Below are 15,062 nucleotides of genomic sequence, written 5' to 3' on the forward strand. Positions count from 1 at the left end.
CACTACATTTATTTAAGTGGGGACCATGTTGTTAAGTTCTCAAATAGTTGCCACAACAAGTTGTTTCTTTGGTCTCCTTCCCCCCACCCCAGAAAATGCCCATTGGGGTTAGAGTATGCTCACCAAGCCCTTATATCATTTTTTAAACTAATTTTTCGCAAGCAGGGACAATATCCGAGTCCAGCATTGGCTACTGCAACATTTTGTTGAGGCTGTGGCCAGCCAATCATGATTGACTAGTACCCTTTAAAGTGACTAATCTGAGTCTATCTGGACACCACAGTCTAGATATACCTAACTTTTGAACCCCTTCATGATGACCCCAAGCACCACTTAAAACGTGAATTTCTGGAAAACGGTAGAAAAGATTTACACCTACTAATGAAAAGCATGCTTTCTGAGTAAAATTCTAATTTTGTCAAATTTAGTGCATGCCAATTCAGCTGTTTATTTCTTTGTGCGTAATAAGATTAATCATGGGGATTAACATGGGAATAAATGGGACTACCTTTTTTCTTGGCCCCCACTTGAGGTATCCACCCCTAAACTATCCTTCAAAGAGCTGTGGTGGATTAACTTTTTTGGGGGAAAAGTTTCATGAAGATTTGTCCACTGGCACCAAAGTTATTAGTGAAACAAAAAATACCTTTCTATTGTAAATCTGACCCAACTAGAACTACCCCGTGGCGACACGTACGTGTGTGTGTGTGTGTGTGTGTGTATATATATATATATATATATATATATATATATACATACACACACACACACAACACCTGCTCAGACGTCTAAAATAACATTTGCAAATTTGTTTTTCTTCCTGCTTAAAGCACAACTACATCTTTGGCATTATTGCATATTTACCAGCATTTTAAAATCACTCCCATATTGTTATCCCATGCTGGTGTCCACTGCACACTTAGCCTAACTGTTCAAGTAAGCTTAACATTGTTCTCAAGTTATCATATACAAGCGAGAAACTACATATTTAGTGAAATCAGCTTTCTAAAGCAGCTTTGTTCAAGGTCTTCTCACATTCCTCCCACAGGAAGTGCCAGGCAACTGCTTGTTAAAGTCTATCTGAAGTTCTTATTCATCACATGTACTTTTCTCCGATTATTGCATTGAGAAACACTGTATAAATGTAAAGGAGAAATGTATATATTGTACGTGCTCCAACTGATCTGGAGAAGCTCTGGTCTGTTGAAATGGATATGTGCACTTACAAAATGTTTTATGCCTGTTGGCTAATCGTGTATTAAATGTGTGTTAGACTTCTTTGAGATCTCCGAGTGTCTGTGTTTTTTCACAGTATTACAAGGGGTAATGCGCTAGTAGAGGGCAGTGCTCACCAAGAGAGAAGTACTAGAGGCTGAACGTTGAAACACACAGGAAGGCGTACTATACCACCCATATTTTCTACTCATGGGCATTTAAGGTACCACTGAATGAGTGAGTGCTACCAGTTCAAACTTGGGCAAAAGAAGCAAACTCCCACACACATTAATGAGATCACCTCAGAAAAGGGATGAAAGGTGCATTCCTACATATAACTAGATTTATTTTACATAAGACGTTAACAGATTTAATTATATGGAATGAAAGCCTTATTTTTACAAAAATAAAAGGAGTCCAACTCAGTCAGTGAATGAATCCTTATTGCTCCTCTCAGCCAGAAACCAGAGCTACCAGAAGCTGCTGATGCTGATCACAAGCATGTGATAAAGGAGTGCAAGATGATATGTCGTACAGCATGTCCAACTACAGAGCCAGAGTGTCCTTGATTAGCCTCCGCATTGTGGTGGTAACCGAAGTCCCCAGGGAATCAGTAATCTGGTAAGATATTTTGTATAGGTAAGGTTGGACGTCTTTCAGGCCTGTGTCGAAAACATTGTCCACCTCAGACTGGGTGGGCATCTTAGGCAGGTATTCATGCCTGTTCATCACCTCCACTATATTGATTATCTTTTCGCCAAGCTTTTCTCCCACCTTTTCCCTGCAGATCTGACGCTCCTGTTCATTGGCGAGGCTGACGACATTGACCTTGATGGTCCACACTTCCCATGGGATGCACTCATCAGAAAAGGGCCAACGGGACTTCTTTTTTTGATAGAACTCCAGGGAAATGTGACCCATTCCATCACTCCCAGAGTTCCGCAGGGCATCCTGGAAAAGAACAAAAGGTTTAGTACAGAGCTTCCTTAACCCATTCTACCAACATTTTAACACGCAAACTATTGCCCCTATTAGCAGAAATGAGACTTCTGTGATTCCATTTTACAAGCCCTTTATTGCCAATAAAACTGCTAAGGAGACTTCTTAGATACTTCTTATAATTTGCTGTGCTGTTTGTGGACAGAAGTTGGTGCACGAAAATAAAAGTCTTATCAAGTAACTTTATTTAAGCAAGGCCCTGTCCGCCCCTATAACTGCCAATCAAAACTAACATTTCATTCAGTAAACAGACATGATTGGATTTCAAGAAAGAGATGATCAACTCTGCGGGATGTTTGACAGGCTTCTCTTTATTAAAATTATATGCTAAATTGAATAGATCTTCTGATGCCTTCGACAAATCATGAATTAAAACATCTTCCGCATTTGATAATCTTCCTTAACAGGATTTTAGTGAAGCTAAAGTGTCAGTGCTGCTCCCAGGGCAGTCGGCCACCAGGAGTTGTCCCAGGCTGAGGAGGTGGGGCCGAGAATGAGGACCTACCTCTTGTCCGAGTTCCGCTTCAGACGGCTGTTCTTCATCCATTCGGCAACTGCTTTTATTCCTTCATGGAGGTGGTTTTTGGTGGTGCGAGGGTCTTTGGTGAGGGAGAGGATCAGCTGTGTGTCGTTGGCGTAGGAGATGATGTTGAGGTCGTGTAGCCTGGCAACGCGGGCGAGCGGGCCATGTAGATGTTGAACAATGTCGGGCTGAGGGATGATCCTTGGGGTACGCCGCAGATGATCTTGGAGGCTTCGGATCGGAAGGGGGGGAGGCGGACACTCTGTGTTCTGTCGGAGAGAAAGGAGGTGGTCCAGTCCAGTGCTTTGCCTCGAACTCCTGCGTCGTGGAGGAGAGTGCGTAAGGTGGCAGACCGCGTCGAAAGCTGCTGAGAGGTCCAGGAGGATGAGGGCCGCCGTCTCGCTGTTGTCCAGCAGGGCCCTGATGTAATCGGTGGAGGCGATGAGGGCTGTTTCGGTGCTGTAGTTGCTGCGGAACACGGACTGGGACGGATCCAGGATGTTGTTCTCCTCGAGATAGCGGGTCAGCTGTTTGTTGACGGTTTTCTTGATAACCTTTGCCGGGAACGGGAGCAGGGAGATGGGCCGGAAGTTCTTGATGTCCCTCGGGTCTGCCTTGGGTTTCTTGAGCACGGCGTTGATCTCGGCGTGCTTCAAGCTCTCCGGGAAGGTCGCGGTCTCGAAGGAGATGTTGATGGCTTGCGGAGGTGTGGTGTGATGGTGGCGCTGGCTTTGTTGAAGATGTGGTGAGGGCACAGGTCTGGCGGGAAGCCGGAGTGGATGGTGCTCATGATTTTGATGGTATTGTCGTCGTTGATGTTAGTCCAGATGAGCAGGGGGTCGCTGTGGGTGGTGGCCATGGTGTCTGAGGTGTCGTTGGCTGCTGTGGTGGTCTGGTCGTCGAAGCGGTCGTGGATGTCTGCGATCTTGTGGTGGAAGAAGGAGGCAAGGGAGTTGCACAGGTCTTGCGATGGTGGGATGTCGTTGGTGTTGGTGCTGGGGTTGGAGAGTTCCTTCACAATGTTGAAGAGCTCTTTGCTGTTGTGTGCGTTGTTGTCAAGGCGGTCCTTGAAGGAGGTCTTTTTGGCGGATCTGATGAGGTGATGGTGTTGGCGCATGGCGTTCTTGTGGACGGTTTGGTTCTCTGGTGTCTGTTCGTGGCGCCATTTCTTCTCCAGTTTTCGGCAGTTTTGTTTGGAGGTCTGGAGGTCCGTGGTGAACCAGCTGGCATTCTTGTTGGTGTGTCTGTTGGAGGAATTTTTGATCGGGCGAGGGTGTTGGCGCAGTCTTCGATCCAGCATCTGAGGTTGCTGGCGTCGGCGTTGGTAGGGGCTGTGGGTGGGCTTCGGACGAGGGCGGTGTTTGATTAGGATTTGTTTGCCTCTCTGTTTTTGTGTTATTGACTAGGAACGTTTTGTCTCTTAGTTATTGATTAGGCCTTGTATATGTTTCACATCAATGAAAAGTTTGGGGTTTTATTTAAAATATTGTGCAGTCATGTAAGAACTGTGGAAGTGAATGAAAATGCCTGATTAACTGATACCAAAATGAAAAAGAAATTTCAGTAAAAGTAACAAGATATATTATGAAGAAAAAGGTCCACATGTCGGTTTCTTGAAAAGGAGAATGCTACTACCTAGTGCTACTACCGGGCCCAACACCTAGTGTTGGGCCCGGATGTTTGCAGTTTGTATTTGTTGTAGAAAAGTCTTTGGAAGTCACAGGATAGGTGACTCCTCCTTTGGATCATACTGCGCATGGGCATCGGCTCCATCCCCAGATTGTTTTTCGCCATTAGGGAAGTGATGGAGTCTTACAAGAAAGTAGTGATGTCCATGTAATTTGTATCTAATTAAGATAATACTGGAACAGATAAAAGGTAGCCGGGGAGGCGGGTGGGCGTGTGTAACTCTGCAGCTCTACATGCCAAGAACAGATGCATGCTGGCAAGTAGCATTTTCGGTTCGAGGCATATGAGCTGCAGATTACACAATGTGCATAGATTATATAGCAGTACCCACTTTTAGCGGCGACCACCAGTATCTGTTGGAGTTGTTTGAAACAGGGTTTTTAGTACAGCCTGGCCCACAGTTGCTTGTTGTTTAGTTTGCACATCTACACAATAGTGTTTTGTGAATGTGTGCGGTGTAGACCATGTAGCTACTTTGCATATATCATCTAGGGGAATGTTCCCCAAAAATGCCATTGGAGCCCCTATTTTTCTTGTAGAATGGGCTTTGGGAGGAATAGATAACGTGCATTTAGCTTTGTGGTAACAGATTTGTATGCATTTAACAATCCACCTAGCTATTCCAGATTTTGATATGGGGTTACCTTTATGTGGTGGGGAAAAAGACACAAAAAGTTGTTTAGTTTTACGAAAAGTTTGTGTCCTTTCAATGTAGTAACACAATGCTCTTTTGACATCCAAGGTGTGAAGAGCTCTTTCTGCGACTGTTTGTGGTTGCGAGAAAATACGGGCAACTCAACAGACTGATTTAGATGGAAGGGTGAAATGACTTTTGGAAGAAATTTAGGATTAGTACATAGAACCACTTTATTATGATGCATTTGCAGAAAGGGTTCTTGAATGGTAAATGCTTGTAGTTCACTAACTCTTCTGAGAGAAGTAATAGCTACTAGGAAAGCTACTTTCCAAGTTAGGAATTGCAATTCACATTTATGTAACGGTTCAAAGGGGGGTCTCATTAACCGTGTGAGAACAATGTTTAAGTTCCACACTGGTGAAGGTGGTGTTCTGGGAGGGATTATTCTTGAGTCCCACCATGAAAGCCTTTTTTGGCAGGTACTCTGAAAAGAGATAGATGTTGTCTATTTTGTAAGTATGCTGCAATGGCCGCAAGGTACAGTCTGATGGACGTGTACGCTAAATTACACTTTTGAAGGTGTAGTAGGTATCCTATGATGTGTTGAATAGACACATCTAAAGGATTGATGTGGTTGTTTTGACAGTATAATATGAACCATTTCCACTTAGCTGCATAACATGCTCTAGTGGTAGGACATCTAGCTTCTTTAATAAGGTTCATACAGTCTGGAGGGAGGTTAAGGTAACCAAACTCTATGACATCAGGAGCCAGATCGCAAGGTTGAGCTGCGCTGGGTCTGGGTGTCTGATCTCTCCATGGTTCTGTGTTAATAGGCGTGGAGATGGGCTTAGTTTCTGGTGTGGTACCACAGAAAGTTGCAGCAGCGTGGTGTACCACAGTTGTCTGGCCCAAGTTGGAGCAACTAGAATAAGTGTTAGGGAATGTTGCTGTAGTTTGCGTACCACTAACGGAAGTAGTGGGAGAGGAGGAAAAGCGTACGCACATTTTCCGGACCAGTTCATCCATATCGCATTGCATTTGGAAAGTGGGTGTGGATATCTGGCGGTTAAGTTTGGGCATTTTGCATTTTCGTGTGTGGCGAAGAGGTCGGAGGTTGTCCCCACAGTTGAAAGAACAGTTGAAGAACTTGCGGATGAAGTTCCAACTCGTGGATCTGCTGTGTCTGTCAACTTAGCAGATCTGCCATGGTGTTTTGTACTCCTGGAACATGTTGGGCTAAGAGGAAGATCTTTAGTGGTATAGCCCATCTCCATATCTGCTGTGCTAACTGAGAGAGCTGCAGAGAGTGTGTCCCCCCTTGTTTGTTTATGTAATACATTGCTGTCATATTGTCCGTGCGGACTAAGACAGCTTTGCCAGACACTTGCTTTTGGAATGTTTTCAGGGCTAGAAATACAGCTAGTAACTCCAAGTGGTTGATGTGGAGTAACCTTTGTTGCAGTGTCCACCTGCCTTGCATGGTGTGATGCAGTAGGTGAGCTCCCCATCGGAGAACGATGCATCTGCCGTTATAACTATTTGAGGAACTGGCTCTAGAAACGGTCGGCCTTTTGAAAGGTTTTTGGTGTTCCACCATTGCAGAGAACGATGAGTCCGACTGTCTACCAACACTAGGTCTTTTAATTAACCATGAGCCTGGTTCCATTGTCGTGCTAAGCACTCTTGAAGTGGACGCATTTGTAGTCTTGCGTGAGGTACTATGAATATGCAAGATGCCATCATTCCTATGAGCAGCTGCATGAACACTCGAGCTGGAAGCGAGTGTTGCAGTTTGAATTTTGTTAGGAGTGTTTGTATACTTGTTATCCTGGCTGGAGAGGGATACGCTAGTGTTAATTGGGTGTTCATTGTAGCGCCCAGATATTGTTGTACATGTGACGGTTGCAGATGTGACTTGGTGTGATTCACTGTGAATCCCAAGTCGTGGAGCAGTTGAGTTGTGGCGTGAGTGTGTTGTACACACTGGCTGTATGAGCTGGCTTTTATAAGCCAGTCATCTGGATATGGGAAGACGTGAATATGCGGTCTTCTTAAGTGTGCTGCAACTACTGCTAGGCATTTGGTAAACACCCTTGGTGCTGTTGTGACTCTGAATGGGAGTACTTTGAATTGGTAGTGCTGACCGTCTAGTACAAATCTGAGATATTTTCTGTGCGCTGTGTGGATAGGAATGTGGAAGTAGGCGTCCTTGAGATCTAGTGTGACAAGGAAGTCTTCTTGTAAAAGGAGCGGAAGGACCTGTTGGTGTGACCATATGAAAGTGGTCAGACTGTTTAGGGGTCTGAGGTCTAGGATAGGCCTTAGAGATCCGTCCTTTGGGATTAAGAAATACAGAGAGTATACTCCTTTGTTTTGCTGATGCATTGGAACAATTTCTATTGCATTTTTCTGCAGGAGGGATAGAACCTCCTGTCTGAGCAGTGTCAGATGTTCTTGTGACATTGGATGCTGTCTGGGTGGTATGTTTGGGGGTGTAGATGTTAGTTCGAGACAGTAACCTGACAATTATTTGTAGCACCCACCTGTCTGATGTGATGGTTTCCCAGGCTGGTAGGTATTGTATTAGTCTTCCCCAGCCAGGAGTGGAATGGGGCGGGGGAAGGGGAGGCAAGTCATTGGCAGGGGTAGAGGTAGAGCGGGAGTTCTTGTTTTTCCCTCTGCCCTTACTGTTGTCACCTCTGTAACCACCCCTTTGGTAGCCCCTACTATAGTGGGATTGTGTGGGGGCTTTGTAAGAGGCAGAGGGTGTGTCTGAAGAGTATCCTCTTGTGGCGCCTCTGTAAGAGGAGCAGCGAAATGAGCGTTTGGGAGCCTGCAACTGCAGGGCTCCTACAGATTTGGCTGTATCTGTATCCTTCATCTTTTCAAGGGATACGTCTACATTAGGTCCGAATAAGTGTTGCTCATCGAAGGGCTGGTTAAGTATAGCACTTTGGACTTCAGGTTTGAACCCTAAAATACGTAGCCATGCGTGTCTACGCAGCAAAACACTGGTGTTAATTGCTCTTGAGGCAGTGTCTGCTGCATCCAATGCACAACGAATAGAGTTGTTTGTAATATGTTTTCCCTCTTGGATAAGCTCATTTGCTCTATCTTTATATCTATCAGGGAGGTGCTGCATTAATGATTCTAATTCATCATAATGTGCTCCGTCATATCTTGCCAATAATGATTGCGTATTGGCAATACGCCACGTTTGCTGCCTGAGACGCCGTCCTTTTACCTGATGCGTCCAGGAGCTTAGACTCTTTATCTGGTGGGGGAGCTTCACCTGTTGTTTGTGAATTTGCTCTTTTGCGTGCATTAGAGAGTCTTTTGGTACTGGGCCTTTAACATATGCTGGATCTGAAGGGGCAGCTTTATATTTTTTCTCTATGTGTGGATTGATGACCCGCGTTCTAACTGGGTCTTTGAAGACTTCAGGAGCATGCTTAATAACTCCCTTAAGCATGAGTAAAATTGACGAGGATCTTTGCGAATTATCAAAAGTATCCATTAAGAAGTATTCATCTACAGGGTCAGGGTGCATGTCTACCCCATGGTATTGTGCAGCCCTGTGTACTAGCTGATTAAATCCCATAGTGTCTTCTGGTGGGGAAGGCCTAGAGGGATATAGGTCGTCTTGAGGGATGTTAGGTACGTCTGGGGTTAGGAATAGAGGGATCATCTGCACCACCCCCTGTATCGTCAGAGCTATCATCCCTGTTGTCATCATCTGGTATGATAGAAGATGTAGGGGAGTGCTGTGGTAGGGCAGCAGGTGGTGATGGCATAGGTGGAGGAGTAGGGGAGGGTATCCTTAGAGGAGAGGTAGCAATGTCCTTCTTTGGATGAGGAGCCGGTGCAGGTGTATCCAGTGGTCGTTTTTTTGAACTAAGAGTTAGCTGACCAGCGGTTGGATCCTTAACAAGAGTCTTTTGTGCAGGGTCTGGATGAAATAAGTCCTCTGCAGGAGGCCGATCTTTAGGTGCGGATGGAGTTCTTGGCACCAAAGCTTCCTTTGGCTTTGAAACTTGTTGTTTGGTAGTGTCTTTAGCCGGAGTCTTTTTTGGCTCCGCTGCTTTTTTCTGCGTCGACGAATGTTTCGGCTCTGATGGTGTTTTGGGATCCGACGTTTTTTTCGGTTCCGATGAATTTTTCGGATTCCGATGATTTTTTCGAATACGAAGCGTGTTCGCTTGAGTCCGATTTGGGTTTCGGTGCTGAGGGACTAGCAGTAGGCTTTGGTGCCGATTGTTTCGATGTCGGCGTGGTAGCCGATGATATCTTTTCCGTTGCCAGTAGGTTTGCGCCGGCACCGTGGGCAGACAGACTCGAGCCCGAGTCGCCAGAAGGCGGGGCAGTGGAAGCAGTGTCCCGGTGTGCAACCGAGGATGAGGGTGTGACCGAAGACTTTTTTGAATGTGTCGAGGAAGGGTTGGGGTCGACAGTCTTACTTACTACCCGCTGTGTTGGAGTGATGTCCGCGACATCGGAATCTTCGGCCTCAGAATTGCTGTCGACGCCATGATGTTCTGGGACGTTGACGCCTTCTTGGAAGAGGTCGTCTGGAATTGGAGCTGATGAACGAGCCATTGTTCTCCTAGCTCTTCGGTCCCGGATATTCTTTTTGGAGCGGAAGGAGGCACAAGCTGAACAGTCTCTGGCCTTGTGCTCCGGAGAGAGGCAAAGGTTACACACCTCATGTAGGTCAGTGTGGGGAAGCTTCGACCCACATTGAGGGCACTTTTTAAATGGAGTCCTTTCCATGAGCTGGAAGTTGAGGCTTAGGTGGGCTCGAAGGCCTTCGACGACGACCGGAATCGAAGACTTCGAGTTGAAGAGTAGCGTCGACTGGAAACACGTTCAAAACTATATCGGCAAAGCTGGTGAGGATTGCGCGCCGAAGGAAATCGGTTCCAACACGGAGCGCTGGAAACACATCCGAGCCCGGTGGCGGAAAAACACAATCTGGGGATGGAGCCGATGCCCATGCGCAGTATGATCCAAAGGAGGAGTCACATATCCTGTGACTTCCAAAGACTTTTCTACCACAAAAACAAACTGCAAACATCCGGGCCCAACACTAGGTAGCCATCTATGCACAGTGTGTAATCTGCAGCTTATATGCCTCGAACACAAGTTTACAATTGATGGTGAATGAGGGTTTTTCTCTGTACTAGTGTATTACAGAATGTGCTACAAGTGAATTGTCAATACTGTACGATCCGCAAACATGACTGGCCTTATTTCAAAACAGATACTTGACATATTCATTAACCTTCTCAAGGAGAGCTGTAAATGCCAAGTCATCATTAGGCACCATGGGCAGAAACGTTTCAAGGAAGAAAACAGGAACTCCTGTGAGAACCTAGATGTGGAGCTATATAATGTAATCGATACTAGCCAAAGCTCGATCGATGTTGCTCTGTATTAAATCCCCCGGAGCCATCCATTTGCTACTAAATATCCTCCAGCAGAAGCTTCAAATTAATTTTACATAATAAAGATTATAGGTCTCTGGTAAGCCTCCCCAGCAAATGGGCATGAAGAAAGCAATCCCCCTAAAATAATCAGAAGTTAATTGATGGGGAACAACGTCACAGAAGCAAAACATAATTTCTTGTTATTCAACCCCAGACATTAGTGGGATACTGGGCTCCATTTAATGCATACGAGCCTTATGAAATGACCATCAGGGTCTGCAGGTTGTAACCTATGTTCCGGAGAGAAAGCAGTTTTGCCCCCGTGCCCTCCCAAAACCATGCCCATCTTTCTGCACTTTTACTTGCCTTTCCGATGGTATACAACTATTTGCCCATCACCTGAAAGGCTAAGGTTGTCAGTGTAGTTAAAGTCATGATTCAGTATACATCCCACTGAAAAATTCATTGATTGACAATGAATGGAAATGGATCAGCCAGCCTAGCTTGCCTTCCAATGTCGGCATACCACCTTGCATCACATGAACATCCGTACTACCCCATCCCGAAAATAACCTAGGTAGAGTTGGTCCCACAATTCCCACCTTCTTAGGAAAGGAACTGTTACCGCTGGCAGACATCTTTCGCTGTATAATGTATAAGGTGCATTGTATCATACAGTAGCTCAGCGCTCCGTTAACTGCGTTCGGCAGGTGAAGTCTGCAAAAAGTGCTTAAATGAAATGCGGATTGGCTGGTTGCAGCCTACAAAAAAGGGTGAACTGGTGGCTACAACTTGTCTTGCATTTCAAAAGGGATCAGGGATCCCCTGTGTGTGCAGTTAAGAGATGCACACACTTGCAGGGGGCGGACTAGGAAGTACCTAGGACCTTCATGTCCCACTCTCAGGGCACCCTCATAGGGCACCAGCTGTGAGCACCTCTTTGTGGCAGAGTCAGTGTGGCTCCTGACAGTCTCTTCATCTCGTGCCCATAATTAGCTGTGGTAACAATTGATAGACGGAATGCTGAATAAATCAAATATTCATCCCCAATCAAGAGATCCGAGCAGGGCTGATGCTAGGCATGGGCCATGTGGGCAGCTGCCCAGGGCCTCACGCTCAGCTAAAAAAACAGGGGGCCCAGCTTCACTGTGAAAGGCCACACTTTCACAGTTGGCCAACCTGCTCCTCCAGGCCCCCGTGCCCCACACAATCGCATTACAAATGTGAGATGTCTTGACCTTGCTGGTCAAGGCGTGGTGGCATTCCTTGGGGTGCAGGGGTGGGAGGAAGGGACAAACAGAATGAGGACGGCACAGTCAGGGGCGGGGCAGCGCCTCTGTTAAGTACCGCCCATTCTAGGCGCCCTTTCTGCATTTTGTTTCTAGGCGACAGAAGGCCCCTTTGTTTCCAGGACCAGCTGGACACAGGTAAGGAGAGGTGGGTGAGGGGTGGAGAGAGCTGCCAGATCAACTGGTTTTAATTAACCCTTGCATCACCCATAGCAAATATTTTTTTGATGTGAATGAGCAATTGAAATGTATGTAGAACTGCCAGTGGTAGGGCAGTGTTTTGCTAAAGGCCTCCTTACTGCTTCGAGACCCAGTGGAGGGGGGGGGGGGCCCTTTCCTGGGGCCTCGATGCACTGGAGCAAGCTGCAAGGTCCAAGTGTGGGGGCCTCCTTTCCTGGGCCCTGTAGGCATTACTCCCTCTTTCCTCTCCTTTTTTGTTATTTGTTCCTCCGTGAAATTGAGTTAAAAAAAAAAACTTTTGATGGAAATGTCTATTTTAGACATTTTTCTATTCCAAAGTGCAGCCTCAGGATGGAGAGAAATAAGAGGTCAAAATGTGAAAAATAACTAAACAAAGCTAGACAGAGTGGGTCGCAAATGGCCAGATTTATTTTATTCATACCCTAAGCACATCAGCACCCCTTTACAGAGTTTGCCATCGAAGCGCTATATTTGTTTTCTTGTCTTTTGTTGAACAACATTGTTTTTCCGGGTGGGGAAGTGCACCATTCCTGGATGTACTGCAATACCTGGTTGATGGATGGATTGGAAAATAAAAGGGGTACCGCAGTTCTGTGTTCATGGATGTGGTCTTTTTGAACCATACCGCTTACGTTTTGTAAGGATATAAGTAATGGACATTGAAACGGGTCCCTTCTGGCCCCTGTAGTCATGTCCTTAACTTTTCAGGCAAAAGCCCTAACTGATTTCTGAATAATAAGTGCAAAAGCATTAAAGTAACCATGTTGTTCCTTCTAACATTTCACATGCGTTAATTAATCTTGCACTCCCTTGAGTACATGCTTTTTCCAGTATGTAGTTACTTTTTTTAGGCAGCGTATTATTCTTGTCTAGTGCGTAATTTGAACTGAGTCGCATCCATGCGTTTATAGCGGGGCACAATTGGGTCGTAGTTGAAAGCAGTGCGAGTTTCTCTCAGTGAGGCAGTATTGTGTTCAGTGGGGGAGAGGATGTGGCACTATGGTCAGAGCTGCTGAATTTGGGACTGAGTAACCAGGTTCAACCATCATGAGCCGTCCACCAGACCACTCTCTTGATGGAGCAAATTCCTGTGCTAGACCTTAGAAGGCCCCCCCAAGACTTTAGTAGCCCTGGTGTCTTAGCACCAGCAGGTGGGCCCTAGCGGTGGAAAGTGTGGGTTAGCCTTGATGGCCTATCCACCACAATCCATACTGAAGTTCGCCTCCAGTCTTGCGAGCAAGCCTATGAAGCAGCACACCCTACAACGTCAGTGACTCTGTCACTGAGGTTACAGGACTCTTGAGCAGGGAAGCTCCAGGGCGGAGATCGCACTGAGCGCTGACTTTGGATGAGGGAAATCATGTTTGCAAGTATATTATGTTTTTAAAAGCACTTGCTGCCTCCTTCCTGGCTCACAGCAATCTTCTGCAACAATAAAAATGTCATGATAACTCCGGTGATTAATGTTCTTTCGAGAGAGAGACGGAGTTTTGCCAGATGGACGTTTTGACTCGTGAAAAGGTAGCGCAGAGGGTTAATGTGCGTGCTGTACAGTGAGCTGCTATTAAATGTCATTTAAGAGCTGTATACAAATGCAAGGAATAAATAAGAGCAATATGTTTCCCCCCCCCAGTCTTTGATTATCCTAATGTTGCAAAAAGGATTCTTTAGACAGAAATCAATTCTGGTTATTAAAGAGAATCCCCCCAACCATGGTATTACGTTCTAAATTCAGAGTTTGTGTTTCTCCAGGCCAATCACTATTAAACTATACTGCCTACAGTATGATTGTCATGTGGCTCCTACACATTGTAGTCCTTTGACTTTTGTAAAATTTCCTATACAGTGATTTACACACGTATGATTGATTGTCTCGGTGTAATGCGTGTGATATAAAGTGCTCTGACGCCCTACTCTGGTATCAGTGGCGCTGTAAATCAAATTAAATGCATCAGAGCGAGAATGTGGTTATGGAGACTTGAGGGGCACTGTTAAAGGCTGGTAGTGAGGGAATCCATGGCAGAAGGAGTCAGTAGGGGGGGGAGGGGGGAGACCAACAAACATTGTTGCACAGGACTCCACCAGCGCTAAAGCCAGCCACTACCACTTCCTACAGTTCTAACACCAAATTAAAGACGTTGATTTGAAAATCCCTTGAATCTGCTGCTTACCTTCAAGCCAATGTATGAATTAGTAGTGGTCTCGGCTGTTCTAATCTTTTTTTTATTTTTGTACAATCTTAATTTGTTTGCAGTGGTGTGTTGTATTTTTGCACTAAGCATAATTCTAACGAATAAAGAGACCCCACACAAAAAAGATTGTACTACTACTTAGCATGTGCGAGTGGGATACTGGTGAGAAAATTTACGTTAAAACAAATTACTAAGTATTAATGTCATCCTAAAGTAGCACAATAATGGCACGGAAAGATTTTGAAATTTGCGATTATATCCATGATGTGAGGGGTTTTCTCATTTAATTTTATATTTTGAATGATCACGCCCCTCATTACCTCGACAGGATCTCTCCCCTTTATGAGACAGAACTGTAATTTTTATCATGCACTCGTCTGGAAACAATCAGTTAACATGGAGTAAAAATATCCATCTTTGTGAGACATACACCTAGCTTTTCCATCCAATGTGACAAATGTAATCCATTTAATACACTTTTAAAATATATGGACTTATTTGATTTGTGTATTTATAGTTTTGTAAAGGTCACTGATATCCACATTAGGGGGCCTATTACGATTGCGGTTTTTCCGCATCCTCCGGGTCGGCGGAAGCCACCGCCGGGCCGGAGGATGCGGAAAAACCGCAGCGGACCCACCAAAGACCCACCGCCACATTAGGATGGCTGGTGGGTCCTGGTTTCCGTCCGCAGCTTTTCCCCCGCGGTTGGCTTACAACCGCGGCGGAAAATCTCTAATATGGTGGCGTGTCTCTCAGACACCGCCAGCCATATTAGGATGGGCTTTTAAAAATGCTTTTCCGCTGCGGGTTTTCCGCCGTGGAAAAGCATGTGAAACTTCACTGCGGGGGCCCGTTGCGGGCCCCCTGGGTGAAGGGGGTGCACAT

At 45.6% G+C, this 15,062-nt stretch overlaps 1 protein-coding gene across 4 annotated transcripts in view; it reads right to left on the minus strand.

Moving 5' to 3' along the window:
• Positions 1-1,529: 1,529 nt before the first annotated feature.
• The window catches only part of ATG101 (autophagy related 101), a 30,554-nt gene continuing 17,021 nt past the window's right edge, over positions 1,530-15,062 (minus strand). For all 4 annotated transcript variants that reach the window (XM_086963771.1, XM_086963775.1, XM_086963774.1 and 1 more), the window contains exon 3: positions 1,530-2,166. In XM_086963771.1, coding sequence (XP_086819897.1) covers positions 1,762-2,166 — 405 coding nt within the window. In that variant the 3' untranslated portion in view covers positions 1,530-1,761. The remainder of the gene's footprint in view (positions 2,167-15,062) is intronic.

The sequence above is a fragment of the Lissotriton vulgaris genome, chromosome 1_1, assembly GCF_964263255.1.
Source record: "Lissotriton vulgaris chromosome 1_1, aLisVul1.2, whole genome shotgun sequence".
Classification (NCBI taxonomy): domain Eukaryota; kingdom Metazoa; phylum Chordata; class Amphibia; order Caudata; family Salamandridae; genus Lissotriton; species Lissotriton vulgaris.